Source organism: Gopherus flavomarginatus, chromosome 3, assembly GCF_025201925.1.
Source record: "Gopherus flavomarginatus isolate rGopFla2 chromosome 3, rGopFla2.mat.asm, whole genome shotgun sequence".
NCBI classification, from domain to species: domain Eukaryota; kingdom Metazoa; phylum Chordata; order Testudines; family Testudinidae; genus Gopherus; species Gopherus flavomarginatus.
Window position 1 is genome coordinate 82,217,271 of NC_066619.1, and position 27,445 is coordinate 82,244,715.

The 27,445-nt window shown below is 40.1% G+C and overlaps 1 protein-coding gene across 2 annotated transcripts in view; it reads left to right on the top strand.

The window, feature by feature from the left end:
- The window catches only part of SLC27A6 (solute carrier family 27 member 6), a 153,002-nt gene that overhangs the window by 56,819 nt on the left and 68,738 nt on the right, over positions 1-27,445 (top strand). Inside the window, exons 8-11 of one of the 2 annotated variants that reach the window (XR_007773392.1) lie at positions 2,908-3,106; positions 3,916-4,013; positions 6,821-6,951; positions 9,647-10,091. Coding sequence is in view for 1 of the 2 variants with exons in the window: in XM_050945796.1 (XP_050801753.1) it covers positions 2,908-3,106; positions 3,916-4,013; positions 6,821-6,951; positions 9,647-9,823 (605 nt within the window). In the remaining variant the exon portion in view is untranslated. Of the gene's footprint in view, positions 1-2,907; positions 3,107-3,915; positions 4,014-6,820; positions 6,952-9,646; positions 11,567-27,445 lie in introns of those variants that run through there. The other variant, XM_050945796.1, reaches the window with a different exon arrangement.

Below are 27,445 nucleotides of genomic sequence, written 5' to 3' on the forward strand. Positions count from 1 at the left end.
ACCGCTATGGGCACCCGCATGGCCCCACAATATGCCAATATTTTTATGGCCGACCTGGAACAACGCTTCCTTGGCTCTTGTCCACTCACGCCCCTTCTCTACCTACGCTACATTGATGACATCTTCATCATCTGGACCCATTTCCACTACATGCATCTGACGAAGTGGGTATTCACCCACGAAAGCTCATGCTCCAAAACGTCTGTTATTCTATAAGGTGCCACAGGATTCTTTGCTGCTTTTACTTGGTACATGTATAAGGAGAATGCTTTCTGGATGTTATGCATTAACCAAACAAAAGTTATAGGACTCAATACAGGGGTAGCTGGGTAAAATTAATGGCCTATGATATAAAAGAGGTTAGACTAGATATTCTGGTAGTCCCTTCTGACCTTAAACTTAAGGAAAAGAAAAGCAGGGCAAAACCCTGTTATATAGTCTTTTTGACTATATAAAAATATAAAAGAGGTTAGACTAGATGTTCTAGTAGTCCCTTCTTACCTTAAACTTAAGGATAAGAAAAGCTGGGCAAAACCCTGTTATATAGTCTTTTTATGCCTTCTCCAGGATTTGGCCCTAAACTCCTTGTAATACTTGCCATCTCTTTTGTGTACATTTTTTATTGGAGTACTTTTCTCTGCTAGAACAATGTAACCCTCTGGTTTTACTGTTCAGAAAATGCTTAAATAAACGTGAGACCCTACAATTAAAGCTTGTGGGGGGGGGGGTAACCCCAGAATGCTCAGGGACACAAGCACCCATTCCAGGAATGCGCTGTATACTTTGTGTTTCAAACTAGTAGTATAGGTATAGAAGTATTCCACCCATGCATTCTATGTGCAACAAGCAGACTTATTTCCTCCTCTCCTAACTTGTCTGGTATTTTCTGAAAATAGATTTGGTAACTTTCATAAGTTAATTGGCAGAGAAAGAAAACGGATTCTGTATAAATATAATCCACTTTACTCTTCTGGCTTCAGTGAAAACTGCTGGAGAGCTCAGTACTCTTCAAAATCAGGCTATTTCAATATGGATTTAATACCTAGCTGTAGACACACATTTTTTCAAATCTTGAGTATTTTATTTTGAGTATTAAAAGGAAACTAATGCTGACAATTGCAGTTCACTAAGATATGTGAGGTCTAATCTTTCTTGGCGGGTGCACTTTGGTAAGTGATATCTCTAACAAAGAGCAGAACCTGATCCTCCACTGCCTTGCATCTTGTGTAGTGGTATTCATCCTGTAAACATTTAATTGGGATACGAGGGAAGGTCCTCACCTGGATCAGTAACTGGTTAAAAAATGCAAAACAAAGGGTAGGAATAAATGGTCAGTTTTCAGAATGGACAGAGGTAAATAGTGGTGTCCCCTAGGGAGCTGTACTGGTGCCAGTGCTGTTCAGCATATCCATAAATGATCTGGAAAAAGGGGTAAACCGTGAGGTGGCAAAATTCACAGATGATAGAAAACTACTCAAGATAGTTAAGTCCAAAGCACACTGCGAAGAGTTACAAACGGATCTCACAAAACTGTGTGACTCAGCAACAAAATGGCAAATTAAATTAAATGTTGATAAATGCAGAGTAATGCATATTGGCAAACATAATCCCAACTATAGATATAAAATGATGGGGTATAAATTAACTGTTATCACTCAAGAAAGAAATCTTGGAGTCATTGTGGATAGTTCTCTGAAAACATCCACTCTGTGTCCAGCAGCGGTCAGAAAAGGAAACAGAACTTGGGGAATCATTAGGAAAGGGGATGATAACACAAAAAATATGATATTGTCTCTATATAAATCCATGGCTTGCTCACACCTTGAATTCTGTGTGCAGATCTGGTCACCCCATGTCAAAAAAGATATATTGGAATTGGAAAAGGTACAGAGAAAAATTATTAGGGCTGTCGAAAAGCTTCTGTATGAGGAGAGAGAAAGAAGATTGGGACTTTTCAGCTTGGAAAAGAGATGACTAGAGGTCTATAAAAAAATAATAATATATGGAGATAAAGCTATCTCATAGAATTGGAAGGGATCTGGAAAGGTCATTGAGTCCATCCCCTGGCCTTCACTAGCAGGACCAAGTACTGGTTTTGCCCCAGATCCCTTAGTGGACCCCTCAAGGATTGAGCTCACAACCCTGGGTTTAGCAGGCCAATGCTCAAACCACTGAGCTATCCCTCTCCCCAAAATCATGATTGCTGTGGAGAAAGTAAAAAAGGAAGTAGTCCTCATAACACAAGAACTAGGAGTGGTCACCAAGTGAAATTAACAGGAAGGAGGTTTAAAATGAACAAAGGGAAGTATTTCTTCCACAGGTTGACTGTGCATTGTGTGAGCTCTACATCAGAGGATGTTGTTAAGGCCAAAACTATAACAGGGTTCAAAAAAGAACTAGATAAGTTCATGGAGGATAGGTCTATCAATGGCTATTATCCAGGGTGGACAGTGGGGCAAAATCATGCTCAGAAGTGTCCCTAGCCTCTGTTTGCCAGAAGCTGGGAATGGGCAACAGGGGATGGATCACCTGGTTGTCTGCTCTATTCATTCCCTCTGAAGCACCTGGCATTGGCCACTGTTGGAAGGATACTGGGCTAGATGAACCATTGTTCTGATCCAGTATGGCCATTCTTATGATCTTATGTAATGTAAAACACTCTCTTTCCTATTTGGCAGCAGTTTATACATACTTTGGATAACTGCAAAGGACTACAGAAGGTGCAAGGCAGTATAGCATAAGACACACTATTGTTTGTTGGTCTCATAGACCAATTCCACCATGTTGAGTTGGGTATATAATATCTTAATATTGTAAGTGTAGGATATGTAGTCAATTAACATTAATGTAAACATTAACTATCCTGTGATATCTTATATCACTGTTCACCTTAACTTTTCTCTGTAGGTGAGGCTGGTCTTCTCATTTCCAAAGTGAATGCAAAGAATCCCTTCTTTGGCTATGCTGGGAGTAAGAAACATACGGAAAAGAAGTTACTCTGCGAGGTGTTTAAGAAGGGAGACATTTATTTTAATACAGGGGATCTGATGGTTCAAGACCAAGAGAATTTTCTTTACTTTTGGGACAGGATCGGGGATACTTACAGGTACTATCACTATGTCCATGTCCTTGTTAAAAAACATTGGTGCATGGGATAGGATAATATTGCTTGACCTATTTTCCTCCTCTTCTCTCTCCCAAGAGTCTCTGGTTCATATCCATTCTTGAAGTATATAGCAGTGCTAGTGTTTAAGTTTGTGAGCAGCATGCAACCATACCTAACTTCGTTTTGTGGCAGGTTTTCATTCAAAGTCCCTCGTGATCCTTCTCATGAGCATTCTAGCAAATGGTCTCTTTGTTGCAGGGCAAGGAGACTTAGCACACTGAAGGGGAGAAATGTATCAAACACAGTAGATGTCTACATTTGGTAGATTTAGCTGAATATATATTCTGAAAACACTTTATTTCAGATTAGGATAGGATTTACTTGTTTTCATTTATTTATTTTTAAATGCAGCTGTTTTTACAAAGCTTACTCTTATGGTGATCAGAGCGTTACACTAACTGGACATGTTAGAACAAATGTAAGGTATATTTAATCCAATGTACTCATAATTCCTATTAAAGGTAATATTACTATTATTAATTTGTTATTATTATAGTGTCTAGGAGCCCCAGTCTTGGATCATGACCCCATTGTGCTAGGTCCTGTACAAACACAATGGAGTCAAGGCCCATGACTAGGGCTCCTAGGCACAATAAAAAGACAAATTGTTAATTATTATTATTATTATTTATTATTAATAATAACATTACCTTCCCCCAAAGAGCTTACATCATCCATCAGGAGTACAATATGCCCATATGTTTTCATTTGGGTACAGTGTGTTTTTCTCCACTCCCCACTCCATTTAGATGGAAAGGAGAGAATGTTGCAACCACTGAAGTTTCTGATGTCATTGGTATGTTGGACTTCATACAGGAAGCCAATGTATATGGTGTTCCTGTGCCAGGTAAGAACCTTTTATCTCTGGAGGTTTTTCTGTAAAGTCATGCTGCTGTTCCTCATAACTCTTATATTTTGCTTTAAAAGTTATATAATCACTTTTAATTAACTTAGTTATTTATTATTCAGCTCTCTAAAAAGCTCTTAAGAATAGCTCAGATAACAAAAGATTGTGGATCAGCCATTTAACCCTGTAATTTAATGTATGTGAAATATGAGAGAGACAATATGATGTTGTATTGTTATAAAGGTTATTTTGCCATAAAATTGGGACTACTGTATAACTTGAATTAATCCTCAGAGCATCATTAATATGGCATCTGGGAAACCCAAACATTTGTATGGAAAAATAGAAACATTTCAGCAGAGTAAGGAAGCAAAAAACGTTTAACCACTTAAATTTAAAAAAATATATATTAAACTAAGCATTTGAGCTAGTTTGATTTCGTCTCTTAACACAGTCCAGTAAACTAGCTCTGAGGGAGAATTTCCTTGGGAACCTAAAAAGAAATGAATGAAATATGTAAAACAGTATGATAATAAGAAACAAAAATAAAAGTTTGCCAAAAATAGTCAGGGCCTGATTTCCATTTATGCTAAAGCCCAGGGCTGGCTCTACAGTTTTTGCTGCTCCAAGCAGCGTGCCGAATTGCCGCCCCGGGCGGCGGGGGCAGTCCCTGCACCCTTAGGGCAGCAGGCGCGTTTCCATGCCGGCGGCAATTAGGCGGCAGCTTCTATGTTTAGCTGAAGCCGCCCTGGACAGCTAAACATAGAAGCTGCTGCTGAATTGACCCAGAAACTCGCCTGCCGCCCTAGGGGCGCACGGACTGCCCCCGCCGCCCGGGGCGGCAATTCGGCGCACTGCTTGGGGGCAAAACAACAGGGACTGCTGCCCCTGGCAGAATGCCACCCCAGGCACCAGCTTGGAATGCTGGTGTCTGGAGCCGGCCCTGCTAAAACCTCCCTACACCCCACTGGGAGGGTAAAGAGGTTTGAAAGTAGGTGCAAGTTTAATTTACTTGCACTTAAAGCCCCTTTACCCTGAAAAGTAAAGGAGCCTTACTATAACTGAGAATCAGGACTACTGTGTCTACAGTGGTCTCCATTATATATTCAGCATTGGCCAACAAATAGCACAACTTTTACCTAAATTTAAAAAAGGAATAATTGAAATATGTCACATGCCACTGTGGGGCAACTTTTGGCAAATACTGAATTTTTAATGGCAGCTACCCTCTGTGTATTAAAAGTAAGAAACTACATAATTGCAGGGTGATATAAAAGGGTTTATTGTTATGACTTTAGGGTGGCTGCTTTACTCCAGAGTGGCAGAGGCACTTAGCTGGAATAGCTTGCATAACCTGTGAGTGGCTAATAAGTAAGGTTAAGATTTTTTTTTATAGATATTTTTAGTAAGTCACGGACAAAAAAGAAAAATTAATGGAAGCCGTGACCTATCCCTGACTTTTACTAAAAATATCTGGGACAAAATGGGGATCTCCGGGTCCCAGCACTGCCTGAAGCAGGGCAGCTGTGCAGGGGCTAAGAGCCGCTTGCAGCAGGTGGGGGTGCCGGGGGGGTACCCCTGCTGCCTGTAGCTCTGGGGGTTCCCCCCACTGCCTGTGGTGGCTGGGAGCTGTGGGGCACCCCTGCCTCCCATGACAGCAGGGAACTCTGGGTACCCCTGCTGCCGGCAGCTCCAGGGGCTGTGACAGCCAGGACCTGGGGGTTCCCCCACCACTGGCAGCAGCCAGGAGCTCGGGGGCCCGCCATAGGCAGCAGAGGTACCCTGCAGCTCCATGCCCCCCACAGGCGGCGTACTGAAATCACAGAGGTCACCAGAAGTCATGGATTCTGTGACTAAATCGTAGCCCTACTAAGTAATGCAATCATCCTAAACAGAGAACTATTCCAAAAAGTTCTAGAAACCTAAGCTGTATAGTTATAACTTTTCTTTTCCTCCAGACTTGACAGTTATTCTCAGACATTCCTATTCATAGACTCTAGGACTGGAAGGGACCTCGAGAGGTCATCGAGTCCAGTCCCCTGCCCTCATGACAGGACCAAATACTGTCTAGACCATCCCTGATAGACATTTATCTAACCTACTCTTAAATATCTCCAGAGATGGAGATTCCACAACCTCCCTAGGCAATTTATTCCAGTGTTAAACTAACCTGACACTTAGGAACTTTTTCCTAATGTCCAACCTAAATCTCCCTTGCTGCAGTTTAAGCCCATTGCTTCTCGTTCTATCATTAGAGGCTAAGGTGAACAAGTTTTCTTCCTATAATAATTTCCCCCATAAAATCTGTGACAAAATGTATGATATGGTGATGAAGTATAAGGAATTCATTTGAGATTGCCTGCATAACTCACTTATGGTTTTGGTACATAAGACAAATGCAGTCATTCCACATTTATTCCAGTTAGGCTTTTATGTCATTTTGTGTGTATATTTTATGGTTTGATTGAAACATAAATAATACTACCTTCTTATTTGGACAAATATTCAGAGGGGAGGGATAGCTCAGTGATTTGAGCATTGGCCTGTTAAACCCAGGGTCATGAGTTCTGTCCTTGAGGGGGCTATTTAGGGATCATTGGCAAAAATCTGTCAGGGACAATATTTGTTCCTGCTGTGAAGACAGGGGGACTGGACTCAATGACCTTTTAAGGTCCCCTCCAGTTCTATGAGATAGGTATACCTCCATATTAAAAAAAATAACATATGGTTTTTAAAGTCCCGTTATACTAAAATTGGAAATTTCCAAATTATGTAGCATGTACCTAATTTTCAACTTTTTTTCACAGATCATGAAGGAAAAGCAGGAATGGTCTCTGTTATTTTGAAGCCTAATAAATCATTAGATTTGGAACAAATGTATGAACAAGTTGTGGCATATCTACCAGGTTATGCTTGCCCACTATTTTTAAGACTCCAGGTAATTTACATTTATTGTGCAGTACACTTAAATATCCATATGTGAACAGAACACTGACAAAGATCATAAAAGGCAATATGGTGGGTTGAAGGGAAGGTATCTGATGGTGTATTGCACAGATCAATGATATGACCAGTCCTATTTACCATCTGCATTTATGATCTAAAAGAGGGAATTACACAGCACACAGTAATGGAATTTGCGCATTATGCTAAGCTGGGAGGAGTCATGTTGTCATAACATATTTCCCAGATTTGGACCTTAGCGTCCAAAATATGGGTGTTAGCATGAAAACCTCCAAGCTTAGTTCCCAGCTTGGACCTGGTAAAGCTGCCACCACCCAAAAAATTAGAGTGTTTTGGGGCACTCTGGTCCCCCAAAAAACCTTCCCTGGGGACCCCAAAGACCCAAATTCCTTGAGTCTCACAACAAAGGGGAATAAACCATTCCCCCCCCCTTCTCCCTTCCAGGTGTTCCCTCCCTGGGTTCCTGGAGAGATACACAGAAGCAAGCTCCGTGAATCTAAACAGAGGGACTCCACCCTCCCCGTTTCCAGTCCTGGAAACACAAGTACTTCCCTCTTCACCCAGAGCGTATGCAAAGTCAGGCTTAGTAAATCTAACACAAAGAGATTTTCCCCCTGACTTCTTCCTCCCACCAATTCCCTGGTGAGCTGCAGACTCAATTCCCTGGAGTCCCCACTAAAGAAAACTCCAACAGGTCTTAAAAAGAAAGCTTTATATAAAAAGAAAGAAAAGGACATAAAAATGGTCTCTCTGTATTAAGGTGACAAATACAGGGTCAATTGCTTAAAAGAAAAAAATGAATAAACAGCCTTATCCAAAATGAATACAATTTAACACATTCCAGCAACTATACCCATGTAAATGCAAAAGAAAACAATATAAACCTTATTGCCGTACTATTTTTGTACTTACAACTTGGAAACAGAAGATTAGAAAGCTGGAGATAGAAAAATCACTCTCATAGCTGAGAGGGTCAGACCCAAGACAAAGAACAAAGAACTCACACACAAACTTCCCTCCACCCAGATTTGAAAAAGTCTTGTTTCCTGATTGGTCCTCTGGTCAGGTGTTTCAGGTTACTCCTTTCCAGGTGAAAGAGACATTAACCCTTAGCTGTCTGTTTATGACACATGTACAGCTGTGAGGACAGAGATAATACAAAGAGATTGAGAGAGATTAGAAACATGGACAGAGAATAACAAATTATATTCAGATTAGTAAATGGTACCTAATTCATCTGAGGAAAATAACCTGAAATCTATATAGTTAATGAGAGAGAGAGAGCTGGGAAGAAGTAATGCTGAAAGAAAAGGGGTGATAATGGACAGCGAACTAGACATGCATTTGCAATGTGACATAGCCGCAAAAATGCCAAGGTATAATGTATTGGAGCAGAGTTAACAGACCTTCACTATGTGGCTCTGATGCTCCTGTACCCAAAATAGTGTATTTAATTCTGAGCACATATTACCAGAGAGATTTTGACAAATTGAAGGTGGTTGAGAGGAACATAATAATCATTATCAGGAGGCTGGAGAAAAGGTTAAGAGCAAACTGTGTATTGTTTGTGTAAGCAGTAGTAAAGGTGCAAGAGGTAATGCTACAAATTTCTGAAGGGTGTTAATAGCAAGGGGAGAGAGGAATTATCCCCCTTTCCCTCCCCCTCCTCCCTGCCAGGAAGGAGTGATTTTAAAAATTAGACTAGGCAGAACATTACAAAGTATTTAGTAGAGAGGAATCCTGCGTAGCAAGTGGATGGACTGGATGATCCAATATGGCTCTTCCATATTCAGTTTCTGTGTATTAGTAACACACCTAAGGGAACTTATTTGGGGAATTCAGAGATGCTCATATACATTATCAATAGAGGCTTTTGATTGTGACAGTCTGTACTTTGTGAACATCTTCCTAAATGTTGTCTTTATAAATGTTCACAAATGCAAAGTAGTTAAGAAGCTATTTCAGTCAAATGTGGGCCCTCCTATAAAGCCTTTGATTCGATACTACAGTTGCAAGGTCCAAAATGCAGTTTGCAACATTCTTCCATCTTGTTTCAAACTCTTGTGCCATGCCAGCATGGGGGTTCTGTGGCTCAGTCCCTGAAGAAGGAGGGAGTAAGAGAATGTCTGTCTAATTTATAAATATCTCCTGTCTGTGTGTTCCATTCTATGCATCCGAAGAAGTGAGCTGTAGCTCACAAAAGCTCTTGCTAAAATAAATTTGTTAGTGTCTAAGGTGCCACAAGTACTCTTGTTCTTTTTGCAGATACAGACTAACACGGCTGCTACTCTGAAACCTAATTTATGTATGTTTGTGTGTAGAAGAATATTTAATAGAGGGACAAGGAAACTTGAAATGTGGCCCAGCCTAGGCAACAATAAAAGGGCTAAGACCCAGACTGAATAGGAGGGAAGGTTAATTGTTGTCACCATGGAGTTGTCAGTCAGCAAGAAACACTTCTGTTCTGCTTCATGTGGTTCTGGAACATAAGCAAGAAATTTCACGCTAATCTTGATTGGGCCTCAGTTACTTAAGGGATGGGCTGCAAATTTGGCATCACAGGGTGAGCCAAACTTACACTTCAATCAAATAGGTAGGCGTCCATGCAGACAAGAGAAAAAGCATTAAATATTTCCACTTAACCTTAAATAACTTTCTTTCTCCCTTAGGAAACAATGGAAATGACAGGAACTTTCAAACAACAAAAATTTCGTTTGGTGAGAGAAGGGTTTAATCCATCTGCAATCACTGATCCGCTTTATTTTTTATACAGTTCTAAAAAATCTTATGTTCCATTAACCAAAGAACTTCATGACAAGATCTTATCTGGGCAGCTGAAACTTTAATTAGCGTTAAATTATTAACAGATTTGTTAACTACTTTATAAGAAGCAACAAGTGCACTAAGTAATACTTCTACGTAGTTTGTATTCTTGATATTTTGCAGCCATACCTTTTTTGATTCAGAAGTTTTACTACACCTTTCATTTTTCACCGTCACTGAACACTAATCATTTTATACCTCCTGAAACACCAAATAGTTATATTACTTATAAAACATGTTTAAAATACATCTTCTTTGTGATATAGAATCATAGAATATCAGGGTTGGAAGGTACCTCAGGAGGTCATCTAGTCCAACCCCCTGCTCAAAGCAGGACCAATCCCCAGACAGATTTTTGCCCCAGATCCCTAAATGGCACCCTGAAGGATTGAAGTCACAACACTGGGTTTAGTAGGCCAATGCTCAAACCACTGAGCTATCCCTCCCCTATGTCTTGAACTTTTTTTCTATATCAGACATGAATGAATGATATTTACAGAAAAATAATAATATACACAGAAATAAATTGTATTGGAAAAATATACTAGTGTTAGTACTGTTGCTTGAGACTAACATCTATTTTACTGTAGTTAATAGTTTTCCTGTACATTTCATAAAGCTTAATGATTATTTATAAAATGTTAAAATTAAAAAGGAACTAAAGAAAGATAGGGAGAGAAACACAACAAACTATAATTTTCCTGCTCTATGAAAACATTGACTTAAGCTGCTTAGGTTCAATACATGAAAGGCAAACAGTGTACATTGTTTTTATCTCCTTCCTTCATGGCATCTGGATCTTGGTTCTGTCCTCATCTGATTCCTAATCCACTTACATTCTGCATCATATTTAAATTCCCTGTCCACACCCGAGATGCAAGTTTACTGCTCTAAGGGCAGGGGCGGCTCTAGACATTTCGCCGCCCCAAGCACGGCGGCATGCCACGGGGGGCGCTCTGCTGGTCGCCGGTCCCACGGCTCCGGTGGACCTCCTTCAGGCATGTGGGAGGTCCACCAGAGCCGCGGGACCAGCGGACCCTTCGCAGGAATGCCGCTGAAGGTACCCTGCCTGCCGCCCTCCCGGCAGCCGGCAGAGCGCCCCCCGTGGCTTGCCGCCCCAAGCACATGCTTGGCGTGCTGGGGCCTGGAGCCGCCCCTGTCTAAGGGCCCAGTCCAAAGCCTTTGAAGGCAATGGTGATCACTCTGGCTTTTTCTATTCACTTCTATACATGGGGGAACCATCCCCCTTCCTGACCTTGTTTTCCATAATCCAATCTTAAATGCACACATTCCTAGAGGCCTACAAATCATAACACTCCCTTCAAAGCAACATCAACAATATAAATAAGAAGAGAGTTGGACACCAAAAAACGCTCTTAACAAAACATGGAACTAATGAAATGTGTGGCAGCATCACTGCTCAACAGCATGTCTTTTTGTTTGCAATCTCGTCCTGTTCCTTCATTTGTATCTTTTCTCTTAAAATTGTAAGCTCCTGAGGGAAGGGTGTACTGTCTTGTAAACTAACTAGCACATTTTTGGCATTGGATAAAAAATATCCATGCATTGATGTGCATAGTCCTGGTCTGTTGGGTAGTGTCGCTCAGATGTAGTTAGGACAAATGGATTGGAAGTCATTGCCAGCTAATGGCAAACATTGTTCTTAAGACATAAAATATATATATATAGAAAATAAGAATATTAGCTCTTCAAAAGATTCATTTTAATTAACCAGCGGGTACCTTGTTTTCTTAATGACTGATTGTGATTATTATTTATAGGTATTTTAAAATTCTAAACATACATGCTAAAACACTGTTCTTAAGAGTTTTAAAATAAAGTGTAAAAGATAAAATTAGCTGTATTTGTGTCAGTTTGATTTGGGATTGATGACAAAGTTTTGTTCTGGGATTGGTTACATTATGCTCCTCATAGAGGACAGATGGCTGGTTTAAAAAATATATTAGGTTAGATTGCTCCTCTCCTGAACCATCCTCTTCTGCCAAATTTCTCCAGTTAGTCCCCCAATAAGATGTGATATTTACAAACTTTTATAGAAATTGAGTATTCTACTCTCATTGTTCAAAATATAGTGTTGCTGCTGCTGCTATTCAGCACTGGACACATCATCTCTTTATCCAGTATGATTATAGCACAAAGACCTCCTGAAAGTAATAGTCTAAAATGTATTACTTACAATTTACATCTTCTACTTTTATTTTTAAAAATTGACTTTAGAAGTCTATTGAAGTTGTGTTATTAATGTTTATACTAGAATATACAGTACAAAGATTGATCAGGATGTTCACTGCTATTGGCCTTTAAATATTGGTTTAATCTTTGCCCTTTTGCAGTCCTTTTTCAGATTGCAAATTTGATTTGGATCTTTTAAAAAAAAAAAAAAAGTCGTACCATTGATCTATTTGAACGTACACTACCTTGCATGCTCCAGCAACTCTAAGGGCTGATTTATTCTTGACATAAAGAAGGCTGCTTTAACTTAGTCTGGCTAGCAACAGCCTTCAAGGGGCTGTCTGTTAGCTGTGATCACCAGAGAACAACAGAATTTCAGCAAAAATCATGCATTACATGAACCAATTTGTCATGTAGAAGATCTTATTGGCTCAACAAAGGTCTAGATTGTGGTTCTGGCTGCTCAGCCAGCCAGAGGAGTGGCTGAATTAACACTGCCTGGAGAGTGACTCCAGGCAGACATGGTAAAGCATGTTCTGAGTGTGCTATATTACTCTTTGCCCCCAACAAAACAAATGGGCAGGGATTGTGCACAGCTATGGTGGAACAGGTTGGGTACAAGAAAAGAGGGCTACAGCAAAGCACTCCTGACCCTACCCTACAGCAAGAGGCCTCTCTGAGATGCAATACCACCCTGAGTTTCTCCTAAGATGGTGCAATTTACATATCCCCCTTACTCTTCTTTACACAAGAAACTTTTACCAGGATAATAATATCAGTTAGGGGCATGAGTCTTTAAAACATTTTTATAACTGCAAGAGCTTTAGTGTAAATGCATTTATACTGTCAAAAATGTCCTTTTACCAATTTATTTTGTTTGGGAAACAGTTATTTTGTCACAATGAACTATGTCTCCACCGGGGAGTGGGGGTGCTGATATAGCTGTCTCAGTATAGCTATAGTGGGAAAGCCGTTCTAGGGTAGACCTGCTGTCTAGGCTCAGCCTAGTGACTTAATCTGAGCCAAAAGGGGGAACAAAATCTTAAATTCAGTGTTGAGTTCAGACAATATTTTAAGCACATTTTGAAAATAGGTGATTGAATGCCTTGATGCATATTATCTGAATTCTAATATTGAAAGAGTTCTGATTAATTATGCTCTTTAATTCAAAATGACCTGTTGTGTGCAGATACCCACAGTTTTCTAATAGGTCAGTGATCCTTCAAACACAACTTTAAGAGTTTACTGTATTCAAGGAAACAAGTTTGGTTTTAAAGTGTTAAAAAAAATGGCTTTGCTAAGCTTTCCATTTGATATATGGCCAGATAATACATTTTAGTATACAGCTGTATTTCATAATGGAACTTGTGCATTTGTGACAGAGGCTAATGAGATTACTATGTGTATAATAGAAATGTAAGTGGCCAAGCTATTTGTATTGTATTTGTACTGGTTGTATTGGTTTCCAGATCAGACACCCTTTGATTAATTTCACTGATGGAGGAGATGTTTATAATCAGTTGCAAACTCTGACTATGCTGACATTTTTTATGTTTACATCAGTCAAGTCAATAGTTTACACAAAGTATACATTCAAAAAACAGATCTGAGTTTTGAAAGTGGAGCATTTCATGTCCTATTAAATGAACAGATGACAGATGTTTAAGAAAAATACATTTTTCTGATTGCAGTTACTCAGCCTAAGTAAACATATTTGTTAGTGATGATGAGGATGTTTTTGTATAGTTTTGGGTTTGCATTCCAACTGGTGGGTGATGGATATGTGAGGCTACAACTGGCCATTTTTTGAGTTGAGTACAAGATTCTACTTTTGCATTAAAGGGCCTTTTACGCACAGTGGTGAGCATTTATTCAGGTGAGTAGTCCCACTGAACTCAATGGAACTGCTTGTGTGAATAACTGCTCACCAGTGTGAGTAAATGGGTCATAATTTTACCTTTAAGCAAAAGGTAGCACCCATTTGGACCTATGCACAAGACAAATTCTAGCTAAATAAACAGGCCTTGAACTGATCCTTGAAAATTTAAAAAATTCATAATAACAGGGTCACAAGAACTGCAAAACTTCAAAATTGAGGACCTTCCACCAAAATTGCTGTTCCACAAGGTTTCCAACACTCAGAACCATTAATTTGAGCTCTGTGGCTGACCTCAATCATCATGAAGATATAGGGGAGGAGAGGTTGTCTATAAAGTATTCTGGACTAAGGCCAGATAGAGATTTATACAATATATTAAAAACAGCATGTGCAACAATCAAGAAACTAGTATAGTGTAATATGTTTGGGGCATCTAGCACTACTGAGCATTGTACTGAAGTCATCAAGAAAAGTCACAGTGTGGAACACATTACAATAATCCAGCCTTGAAGATACAAAGCCATGCACCATCACAGTGAGGTCCACATCTGAAATAAAAGGTCATACACAGTATATAAAAGAGTAGGAAATGGTTTTCCTAACCTGCACAAATTTTGAGATTTTGAAAAATTTTCCCATCCCACCTTGGGAAGAAAAAACAAAATTTCAAAAATTTTCATGAACTGAAAATGAGTGGAATACAAAAAATATGAATTTTTAACTATAAATTAAATTAAATTTCTAAATAAAAAGTCATTTTGGCCCAGAAGATAAAACTTTTTGGTTTTGTAAGTGTAAAAAGTCTCATTATGACAATTTAAAAAGAAAATTAACCAAAACCAACCCTTTCCCACGAATGGCTACCTTTCCCCCCACACACATAACCTCCTCCCCAGCAAAACCAAAAACAAACCCCTATTCCTCACCCCCTCAAAACCCCACACAATTTTAATAGAATCATAGAAATATAGAGCTGGAAGCAATCTTGAAATCTTGTGAAGTCCAGCCTCCTATGTTGAGGATGGAACAAGTAAATCTGGACCATCTCTGACAAGTGATTGTACAACCTGTACTTGAAAAGCCTTCAATGCTGGGGATTCCACTGCCTCAGAGGGTACGTCTAGACTACCTGCCGTATCGGTGGGTAGCGATCGATTTCTCGGGGATCGATATATCGCGTCACATCTAGACGCAATATATCGATCCCCAAACGCACTCCCGTCGACTCCAGAACTCCACCAGTGCGAACAGTGGTAGCGGAGTCGATGGGGAGCCGTGGACGTCGATCCTGCGCCGTGAGGACGAGAGGTAAATCGATCTAAGATACTTCAACTTCAGCTATGCTATTCATGTAGCTGAAGTTGCTTATCTTAGATCGATTCCCACCCCCCGCAGTGTAGACCAGCCCTCAGGGTAACTATTGCAGTGCTTAACTACCCTTAGAGTAGAAAGTTTTTCCTAATATCTAACCTAAATCTCCCTTACAGCAGATTAAGCCCATTACTTCTTAGTCTACTTTCAGTGGGCCTGGAGAACAATTGATCACCATCTTCTTCATAACAGTCCTTAACATACTTGAAGACTTATTATCAGGTCCCCCCTCTGTTCTCAGGATAAACATGCCCTTTAACCTTTCCTCCTAAGTTAGATTGTCTAAACTTATCATTTTTGTTGCTTTCCTCCAGAATCTTTTCAATTTGTTCACATCTTTCCTAAAGTGCCTAGAATTGAACACAATACTTCAGCTGAGGCCTCACCACTGCCAAAAGAGAGATGGACAGTTACCTCCTGGGTCTGACATACAACACTTCTCTGAATATGCCCATAATGATATTAGTCAATTTCGCAACTGTATTGCATTGATGACTTGTACTCAATTTGTGATCTACTATAGTCCCCAAATTCTTTTCAGCAGTGCTACTACCACTTAGTCTCCATTTAGTAGCTGTGCATTTAATTTTTCCTTCCTAAGTGAAGTACTTTGCACTTGTCTTTATTGAATTTCATCTTATTGGTTTCAGACCAATTCTCTAATTTGTTACGGTCATTTTATATTCTAATCCTGTCCTCCAAAGTGCTTGCAACCCCTTGTAGCTTGTTGTCATCTCCAAATTTTACAAGCATACTCTCCACTCTATTATCTAAGACATTAATGAAAATGTTGAATGGTATTGGACTCTGGACTGACTCCTGTGTGTCCCCACTGGATATACCCTGCCAGTTTGGTGACAAACTCGTTGAGAACAGTTTTTCAAACAATTGTGCCCCTACCTTATAGTAATTTCATCTAGACCCCATTTCCCTAGTTTGCTTATGTGAATGTTGTATGGGATTGTGTCAAAAGCCTTATTAAAATCAAGATATAGCATGTCTACTGTTTCTGTTCTATCTACTATGATGGTAACCCAATCAAAGAAGGAAATTAGCATGTTTGGCATGATTTGTTCTTCATAATTCCATGCTGGCTATTCCTTAAAACCTTATTATTTTCTAGGTGACATCCAGAACTGGGGACAGTACTCCAGCTGAGGCCTTACCTGTGCCAAATAGAGCAGAACAATTTTGTCCCATGTCTTACATACCACGCTCCTGTTAAATTACCCTCAAAAGACATTAGCCTTTTTTGCAACTGCATCACATTTGCAGTTGACTCATATTCAATTTGTGATCCACTATAATCCCCAGAGCCTTTTCAGCACTATTACTGCCTAGCCCCATTTTTGTAGTTGTGCATTTAATTTTTCCTTCCTAGGCGTAGTATTTCATACATACATTACTAAATTTCATCTTGTTGATTTCAGCCCAATTCACTGATAGGTCAAGGCCATTTGGAATTCTAATCCAGTCCTCCAAAGTGCTTGCCACCTCTCCCAGCTTGGTGTTATCCACAGTTTTTATAAGCATACTTTCCACTCAGTTTTCCATGTCATTAATGAAAATATTGACTACATCATCTCATTTGACAGTAAACCATTGATAACCACTTCCTGAGAATGGTCTTTCAACCACTTATGTACCCATTTCATAGTCATTTCATCTAGACCACATTTGTTTGCTTATGGTGGTAAATTGTGCATGACATCTCTAATCCGAAGATAAACAGAAAGAGAGTATTGTTTTATAAAACTATTTGTAATCCTACACTTTGCCAGCAAGAAAGCCAATGGTATAAATTTAGCTGATTCTTTTTCCATTAGAGTAATAATCAAGGCTAGGAGATAATCTGATAGATGTCCTGTTCGTACATGAAAGCACTGTAATAATGTTTTGTTTCTGGGATCATGTACATCTAGAAAGTCATATTTCATCATAAAATGAAAAAAAAACCTCACCCTTTTTAAATGTGGCGCCTATGCGCCTGTGCAAGGCATATCCAATTTGTCTGAAGAGAGGGTTTCACGTCATATGAAAATATCTGTAATCTGTCATTAATGGAATATTTTTGTTGGGATATTCATGTTCAAGATAATAGGACTGACTCACCACTGCTTCACTGCCATTTTACACGAGCACAACTACATTAGAGTGGAGAATCAGGCCCTGCTACACTATTCAGGTACAAACTTGAAAGAGTCGGAGTCTGGGGATTGTAGCCATTCTAGTTCCTGTGTATTTGTTAATTCAAAAACCTTTCTGTTTCTTGTATGATATTTAAAAATGAAACTTAATTAGCAGAATTTTAATCTTTTTGGTTTTATCATTTGTATGTAAGTCAAAGTATTACAGAAATAAGCACGGAACAGTATGGGGCTCATTAGGATATACCATAACATTAAATGAAAGCTCTGTTTTAAGTCATTGATCAGAAGATTTAATTTTCCTGATTGTTTTAGAACAATCAGAAAAGCATTAATCATAAGGAACATAATAAAACACCCAATTTATTCACATTGTGAGGTGCTTCAGAGTTTTGCTTTCTTCTCTAAATTCCAAATAATGTATTTTACTATTCCGCTTGAACTAATTTCTGAGGATTATTGGACACAAGAAGGATTTTAGCCAGTCATCACCCAGAAAAGTCAAATGGACAGTATTGAAGTTTTTATTGACACAGCTGTTCTCACTCAGTTGAATTCAATGGAAATCAGATGAACAAGTGCAGATCTGCTGTGGAAAAAGAAAGCCCTGACTGAGAATTACACCAGGAATGGTTTTGGCCCTACATATCCAGTCACATCTCTCCATATTCACAAAAATTCAATTCAATTATTTACTTTTTAGATCTGGCCTCATTTTATAACCTATCCTTGAACAATTAGTCATGCAACCCTTGCCCCCCAAATAGTGGCATCACTGAAAAGGCCAAGAAAGCCACAGCACAAAACTTTCAGAAAGGCAAGAAACAGTTGTATTTCTTGAGGTGTGTTGATTCTTCTTTTGCCTTGAAATTAAGAAACAGTATTCACTGCACTGGAGCATACTCACAATAAATAACTTTTGTCGTTTATCAAATGCTTCAGTTGCACTTAGGCGCATAATTGCAAAAGGAGATGGCTGCCACTCAGACCTCGCTACCATGAACATAATCCGTTACTTACACAGGTGTTCCAGACCTGGATGGAATATAATGCCACACATTCTGTTCTCTCAGGATGACCAACTCCTACAATTTCAAATTTTCTCTGTGCTAGGCATCTTAACTCCTCTGCATTCTGTTTCTCCATTAAAAATAAAAGTAAATCCTATGGAACAATCAGGCATGGAGTAAATCTTAATTTAATGCACACTCACTCATGGATCAAGGATTTCTGGAATTAAATCTATCAGTCTCAGGAGTAATGGAAACCTAAATCTTTGAATAGCTGCTAATGCAGATATTTGTCAGGCAGATGTTCCAAGTAAGAGAAATCAAGTTAAAAAACCTTTAAAGGAGCAGTTGAGTTTGTAAATTACATCTGCAGGATAAAATGTTAAAAACTGGCAAATTAAGAAATATAGAGTATTTGTCTTTAATTTTAAAAATAGATAAAAATGAGAGTGGTCCCTGAGAATGGAGGAGCAGAAAGGAGAAATCTCTTCTTCTGAGCTCCATTTTTAATTTCTATAGTTTCTACAATGTTAATATATGTTGCTATTCATTATTCTCCATGAAACATCAATTACAGCTGGAACTACTCTTTTTGATTTAGTTACTGTATGCCAAAAGGAAAAACAAAGGGACAAATTCTGATACTACTCTGATGATCATGGTATACAAACAACAGAATAGAGCAAAATTCCCTTTGACAACAATGGGAATTTTGATTGATTGAGGGCTACAAAATTTGATTCAAAGTGACTTTGATAATAAAAAGTCCAAAAGCCAACTTGTTGAGGCCTTATCAAATCTATGCTAGGCTTCACATGTCATTTCCCCTTGTAGTTCCAGACAAGTCTGCTTTTTTGAAGTCCATTATTCTGCTGCTCTCACTCCTACCTTTCCTTAGAATCATGAAGTCTATCACTCCATGATCACTTTCACCCAAATTGTCTTCCACCTTCAGATTAGCTAGAATCAAATCTAAAATGGCTGTTCCCCCGGGGTTACTTCCTCCACTTTCTGAAACAGAAAGTTGTCTCCAGTACATTCCAAGAATTTGTTGGAAATGTTTTTTTTTGCTGTATTACTTTTTCAACAAATGTCTGTGTAGCTAAAGTTCCCAATTGCTACCGGGTGTTGCGTTTTGAATATTTCTGTTATTTGTTCTAAAAATGCCACCACCTCCTCTTCCTGATTTGATAGCCTACAGTAGACCCCTATCCTGATGTCACCTATATTTTCCAACTTTTATCTTTCCCCAGAGACTTTCAACTGGTCTTTCTCTGACCTTCTTCTGGACCTAAGAACAAGTTATATATTCTTGATGTATAATGCAACAGCTCCTCCCTTTCTTCCATGCCTGTTCTTCCTCAGCAAGCTGTACCTCTCCGTACCAATATTCCACTCATGAGATTTATCCCAACAAGTCTCTGTGATCCCAATTAAATCATAATTCAGTTTATGTACTAATATAAATCAGGTTCATTTCCCATACTCTTTGCATTTGTGCGTAGACATCTAAGATGCTGAACAGATTCCTCCATTGATTTTCCTACTGTTGTTCCAAGGATCTTACCGTAATTTTGCATGCTTCCCCCCTGCCACCCCACAACATCTAACCCTCGGTTAAGGTTGCCTTTCTTATGCTTACCTGGTGGCATTTGTCACTGCAACTTTTAAACTTCATTTAAAGCTCTACTCACCAGGTTGGCAGGTCGATGCACAAATATGTTCTTCCTCTTCTTGGTCAGATGGATCCTATCTCTTTCCAGCAATCCTCAGAACAATGTGTTCAGTTCCTAGGGTGATCAGGGATAATCTAAAGGTACAGACTGGAGACCGAGGAGACTGTTCTTTCTTCCTACACTGGGATAGGAATGAAAGATGATTGGGTGGAAGTGGTGTTCTTAGCCACTGCTTCCTACATTCTAGCACAGTCTGAAGCCTGCCTAGCCCGTGATGTAAGTAGCTCTCAGTCTCAGTACAGTGTCTCTGGCTAAGCCCAGACCCTTCCCCTGGCCTGTCTCTTTCCTCCCAATATGGAGGGACTTGGAGTATGGTTAGCCTTACAGGCCTTTTGCCAGCTCTACATCAATGGGCAAGGCCTCATGCTCAGAGGATATTCTCAGGGAGCAACTCCTGTCCCCTTTAACACCCATTTGTACTGCCAGAGTGACACAAAGGGGCTTTAGTGTAACTGTAAATTGGGCCCCAGGTGCGGATAAAATAGGTCTATGACACAAGTTAGGGTCTAATTTGGGCATAATTCTTCCTTCCTCTGCATGGTAGAGGCAGTGAAAGTGATCACATTGGCAATCAACTATCATACACATTTCAGAAAGACAAACAAACCTTCCACTAGAAAATCACATTGCTATATATCAGATTTACTCATTTCCTTCCCATCCTTTAACTGGCCTCAAACATGATATTTCTAAGCTCATCATATGCCAAATGCTTTAAAAAGACAATGCTCTCCAAGTACTTTCTGTCAGTATATTGTATGTAATCACAGCAATATGCATTTCATGATGGTACAGATATTACACACATATCTAGAAATTCATAAAAAACTATCAGAATACCCAAGTATTTTTCTGGGGCCAAATCCCCATTCTCCCAAGACTGACTCTGAACAGCGGGTTCAGATTGCCCCACTAACAAGGAGGGAATTCACTGGGGGTTCTATACAGGGATCTGCCACATGACGTTCATTGAAGGTTCAGGACCTTTTTCCACAGCAGAACTGCACTTGTTCATCTGATTTACAGCCCACAGGAGGAAGCAACATTTGGTTCTCACACCTTAAAGAACTATAATGTAAATACATCACTCACAGCATTAGGAGAGACAAGGTGCTGCTGGGAAAATGGAAGGATATGATAATCCCACTTTCCACATGCAGTTAAGTATTCAATATCTGAATAAGAAGCCAGCACCAGTTGAGAATTCAGACATAAATTGATTATAAAAAGGTTTATAATTTTATAAGCAATAAATAACCAATTTAATCTAAATGACTATTTTCTATATAATAAATATCCACTTCTGGATTCTAGCTTTAGGGCTGGAATATGAGCGCCTCAATTTAATGTTGGCAGCAGTATATTTCCTGCTCACTGTATTTTATTTATTTATTTATTTCAATTTGTATGAAGTGTCTACCAATGGCTGTAGGCCCTTTATATAGCTAAAACATACAACATCAGACCAAATCTACAAAATCCATGATGCACGCTGCATAATATTATGCCCATACCCATGCTGGAAGAAATAATTACAACAAAAATAACCCCACACAAACACTCTATTACTTTAGTGATTCCCTCCTATGTCTTAAAAGTTAAGAAATTCTGGCTCTGAAGGTCCGAAGTGGGGAGGAACTTCCAAAACCCAGGAAAGGTTACATTTGTCTCACCAAGCACAGATTAATTTTTTTTCCTCTTTGCCACCGTCATTACCTAATCATCTAGCAACAGCCCCAGATCTAATGACTCCCCCTCTTTACCCAACATAGGTAACATGAAAGAATGAGAAAGAAAGGGTGGTATCTGCATAATTATGTTTACTAAACATATATATAACAAGGCCTAGCTACATGCACTGTTGCTCTGATAGGGTTCAGGTGGCTTCTTTATCAGTTTGACCTTTAGTACATTCTACAGAGGTAATAGATCTAAGCAGAAGCAAAGGCAACTGACTTTCCAGTTGTTGACTTAAAGGCTTGGCCACTGAAATGTACGCTCTCTCTAGACAAAAGGTCGGCTCCCAAACAAGAGAACTGGTTTGTCAGAGGAGAGGTCACTTATCAGTGAAATTACCTGGTAGTACTCTGGGGTCTCCCATTGAGGCTGACCAAGGAGTCATCTGACAAAGGAGATTGGAAGGCTATAAAGGGCAGAAGCTGCTCTATTTGGTCTTTCTCTTTAGCTATGTCACACTAGCTTAAAATAAGGGAAGCTGCTGCAGGAGCTGGATGAAGTCAGGGGAAGGAGGGGACCCTGCCTGCCTGAATACAGATGATTCTCCAAGGACAACCTAAGGAAAGGTTAACTAGAGTAAGGGGAAATGCATGCCGGATTTATAAATTTTGTATAGGTGTGTTTAATTCTCATGTGATCAAAGAGGTAGCAATAATGCTTTAGAACTCTGTGCAATGTGTCTGTATGTCATTTGGTATACCTTGCATAAGGCTCACACCCTCAGTGGGATTCTAGCGGTATGTCCAGACTACCTGCCATATTGGCGGATAGCAATTGATTTATCGGGGATCAATACATCACGTCTTGTCTAGACGCGATATATCGATACCCGAACACGCTCCCGTTGACTCCAGAACTCCACCAGAGCGAGTGGCGGTAGCGGAGTCGATGGGGGAGCCATGGCTGTCGATCCCACGCCATGAGGATGGGAGGTAAGTCGAAATAAGATACATCAACTCCAGCTGCAGTATTCCCATAGCTGAAATTGCGTATCTTACATCGACACCACCCTCCCCCCCTCCCCAGTGTAGACCAGACCTAGGAGTGGGTGTATTTAAGCTACAAGAGTTTGAGGAATCACTACTGGTTCCAGGGTCTAGGCAGGGGACAGTGAGGTCTCAGCTTCCAGACAGGAGTGTTAGGTAGAGGTCTGCAATCCAAGAGTGTCCCCAAGGGCCTAAGACTTGGATGGTGCCTGGACTTTGTTCCGACTCCAGATGCTTAAAACACCCAGGGATCCAGAGACTGGATTCTCACAAAGTGATCTGGTGGGCTGTCACTAAGCGTAGCCACACTGGATCTGTGACAGCCTCCTCTTGTTTAATTTTCAATCACCTTCTTTTACATGCTTTCTCCCATGCTGCCCTTCATGCTTGGAAGATACTCCCCATAAAGACCCAAAAAACGATCTCACTATGATCCTTCAAAACGCTCCTTAAAACTGTCCTCTGCCATGAAGCCTACAAAAAACTTGACAATGGCTAGGTTACTGGTGTGCAGCAGAGACCATTGCCTATTATGCTGACCAATATTGTCTCATTATTTCTTTGTACTTCCACATCACTCCATCTGTTGTCTCTTGTCTTATACATAGTCTTTGCCCCAAAGAGCTTACAGTCTATCTTTTTGTTCTGTGTTTGTACAGTGCCTAGCTTAATGGAGTCCTGCTCCATGACAGATGCTTTTACAATAAAACAAATAATAATGTAGGTATTCTGTTGAGTTCTTTTACTTATTTCTTAGGGCTTATTCAACAACAGCCAGTCCCTTCCTATGGTACCGAGAATACATTCAGCAAGTTGATGGTTCTCAAATACACAATATGAAAATTCAATTCCAACAGAAAATTAGAAGCTTCTAAGGTAATTATGGGCAGACACAGCTCTCATTTTTATATATAAATCTTGGAGTGACTGATAAGTAAAGATGTTGACGTTAGATACTGAATACTGGAACTGGAAACAATTAAAGTGCAAAGGACTGGCTGCTATAATTTTTTTAAATGGCACATCACAGATTAAGATCAACTAGAAATTGATTAATTCAAACAGGATAAATAAGATTCACACAGATTACTGAACATGTCACCTTTTTCATTTGGAGAACTGGAACTGATTCAAGTTAACTGACTGACCAATAAAATTGTTCAGTTCAAACGCTTCTACTTAATAGTATTAAGTGACTGGCTGTAGTCATTAACTGTATCAGCCGAACAGTAAACCTGGATGAGCAATTACAAAATACCGGTAAGTCCTGAACAACTGGCTAGTTGGCAGGCATGATTACATGTTCTTCACAAACTTTGAAACTTATTCTAAAATGTGTATTTCTAACACAACAAAAATAATAATTTGTAATTAAATTCAAAATATCCCAGTAAGAAACATACAATTTTGTTTACTGTACAGCTATGTAACCTGAGAATGGAGTGGTTAAGTCACTTGGCAAACGTCAGACCGCAATCAGTGGCAGAACCAGAAATCAAAATCAAGGGTATCTGCTTCCAAGTCCCTTGGTCTAAAAAAATATTTGGAGATGACATTAGTGTGAAAGGGTTGATCCTAAGTATGCTAGGCGTTATGTTCTCTTAACATAGCAGAATTGTGTTCATACTTTTGCACTGAGCCTTAAGTGTATGCTAGGAGAAAATCCTTATCTAAATTAAGCCATGTGGATCACAGAGAGGCAGCTGCAGCTTCCACTAAACTAGACCATTCTTTCTTTCCCTACTAATCCATGTAATTCATTGCTTTAATCATTATGGGCCTGATTCTTCCACACTATACCACAGGGAGCGGTACCTACTCATGTGAGCAGTCCTACTGATTCCAGTAGAACTACTTGTGTAAGTACTAACTCAACATGAGTAAGGATGGCAGAAATGGGCCCTGTCATTAGCTATACTGTGGTCTAAGTTCTGACCTCATTAGTGTCTGTGCAAACTTGCTGAATTTATTGGGAGAAAATGATGGCACAGTCGATGAATGTTTTGGACCTGTATCTTGATAAAATTTTAAGACTCATTTGGTATAACTTCTGCTTACAGACAATAAGACCCTCAGTTTGAATGTCTGCTCCTGTAACACGTAGAATTTTCACTAAAAACAGCTACTGAACAGGGTCTTCATTAATCAGTTGAAGCTGTTTTAGTGTCTGCCAAATGTGGCAATTTAGCATCAGCAGGGAAAAGTACAAAATTGAAGGACTACATTTGCTAGCAACTGTATTTTTTTAATCAAGCACCAGGTTTATTCTGTGCTAAGGCTTGCAGTCAAGTTAGTTTTTGAGCATAATGATAACTGTTGTGTATCACCCAGTCACAGATTTCCAACACATGTATTTTAGATAGACAGACATTCAGTAAAGTGTGTGAACCGTTTTGAACTGGATGACCTTGGGAAACAGCCACCAGAAATTGAGATGTTAGTGCTGTTGGTATTTCATTCTTACAATTCAGACCATTTCCCAAATAATCTAGAGTATAATAGAACTGCCTAGAAACTCATGCCAAGAATTTGGTTATATTCCTGGTTCTGCTATTCATTCACTGGGTGATCTTGGGCAAGTTACTTCTGGCAAAAATCTATCAGTTTCACATAGTCCACCAGAAGTTCAGAGAATGAGAGAATAGGGCATGTGGGCAAAAAGTTTTCCCCCTTTGGATCCAATTGCAGGCTCAAGGCCTTGCTTTGGAATTCCAACTATTTTTTTTTTTTTTGCATTTAAATTTATTAACCTATCATATATGTCCATAATGACAGGATGAAATACTGTCCTGAATCTAAATCAAAGTCAAAGCTCAGGCTGCAACGCTTTCAAAGGAAATGAATTAAAACACAAGCAGTCTTCTGGCCATATCAATGGCATATTTACTATATATGCACACGCACTATTACAGTCTCCATATGGTTAAGGCCTTAAACATGCAGCAAATCCTCTCTGAGGCACACACTGAAGATAAATATCAAGGACAATTTTTGTTTAAGTATCAGATTGTTTCATAGTTTCCATTTCACTGTGTAATGATAAATCTTATCTTTACTGGCTGGTAATCAGATCTAATGCCTGCAGCACTCCAGCTGTGTTCACTCCATGAAATACCTTTATCCATTTGAGGTAATTACCAAATAGGAATAGTCTCAAAGAATAACGTGTTTCGAAGGCCTAAATTGACTTTTAGGCACTACCAATAAGTGCTAGACATAGGCCACTAGCGGTATGCAGACATGCCAAGCCCATGAATAAAACCACAGAAACTGGACTTATTTCTGGCTTAATTGACTTGTGAGTTGGTTGTTGGCTACTTTTGGCTTGTAGATGGTCGATGCTACACCTGGCTTATGAGATAGCTCATGGTGCCCGACACCATCAGGTGGTCCAGAGACATTTATACTGAACACATCACCAGACACTGCCAATACCACACTGAGTAACTGAGACCGCTGACCAGGGAAATAACCCACTTCCGTCTGACGGCCCAAGGGACGCATCCCACCCATGTACTTATCCGCTACACCAATACTGACGAGGACTCCTTATTCATCCCATGGGTGGCATACCCAAGCCCACTTATCCACTGATGCTTTAAAAACCCTTGCACCCCAATCTGGGTCTATGCCAGTTATGCAATATGTATGTATCTTTTCATCCTTGCAAATGATATCTGTAAACCCCCGTAACCCAAGCCTGACCCCAGATGTACAGTACCTTCCCTTTCAACTTGTGTGTCTTTCATTTCAAACATTCACTTTAATAAAATTTTTAAATGTTTGGCTTGTAGCTTCTTTTCTTTCGTCAGCTCCCGGCAAGCAGGGGTAAGGGGGGTAAAGAGTCAGAGATGCACAGTGGGCCCACCACAGTCCCAGGCTGCAGACTGGGGGGGGGGGATCTAGTCACTTAGTGTTGGGGTTCTTGTGGACTGGCTTGTTTTGACCTTGTTTTTTGGCTTATTGTAAAAGTTGCAGTGCATATTTACTGTGTGAAAGTTGGTAACTATGCGAGCAGGACCATGGAGCAGTCAGTGCTGCCAGTAGGGTGACCAGACAGCAAAGGTGAACAATCGGGGCAGGGGTGGGGGCAATAGGAAGGAGCCTATATAAGAAAAAGAGCCCCAAATCAGGACTGTCCCTATAAAATCAGAACATCTGGTCACTCTAGCTGGCAGCAATTCCTGGTTAGTCTTTTAACAGCACCTATGGCTAACTGCTAAGTGGCATCCGTCCTTCTCAGCGGCAGCCCGAGAGCCAGGAACATCCCCTCTGGTTACTGGGTCTTTCTTTAACCACCACCAATGTAGCGCGCCTGGCTAAGGCGCCCCGCGGGAAGGGTCACAGGAGCCGCTGTGCTGCGGCTGCCTTACAGAGCCCGGCCCTCTCCGTGCTAATGGTGGGGCCCGGTGCTGCACTCGGGTCCGGGACCGCGGCGTGGATGCCGGCGCAGCGCAGGTGAGGTGAGCTTGGCGCCGCCGCCGGCTCTGCCCCAGGGGAGCCTCTCGCCGGCTCGGAGGCCGTGTAGCGGTACGAGCAGCCTCAGCTGCGAGGCTCCGCGGCCAGGCCGGGGCCCCGGCTCCTCC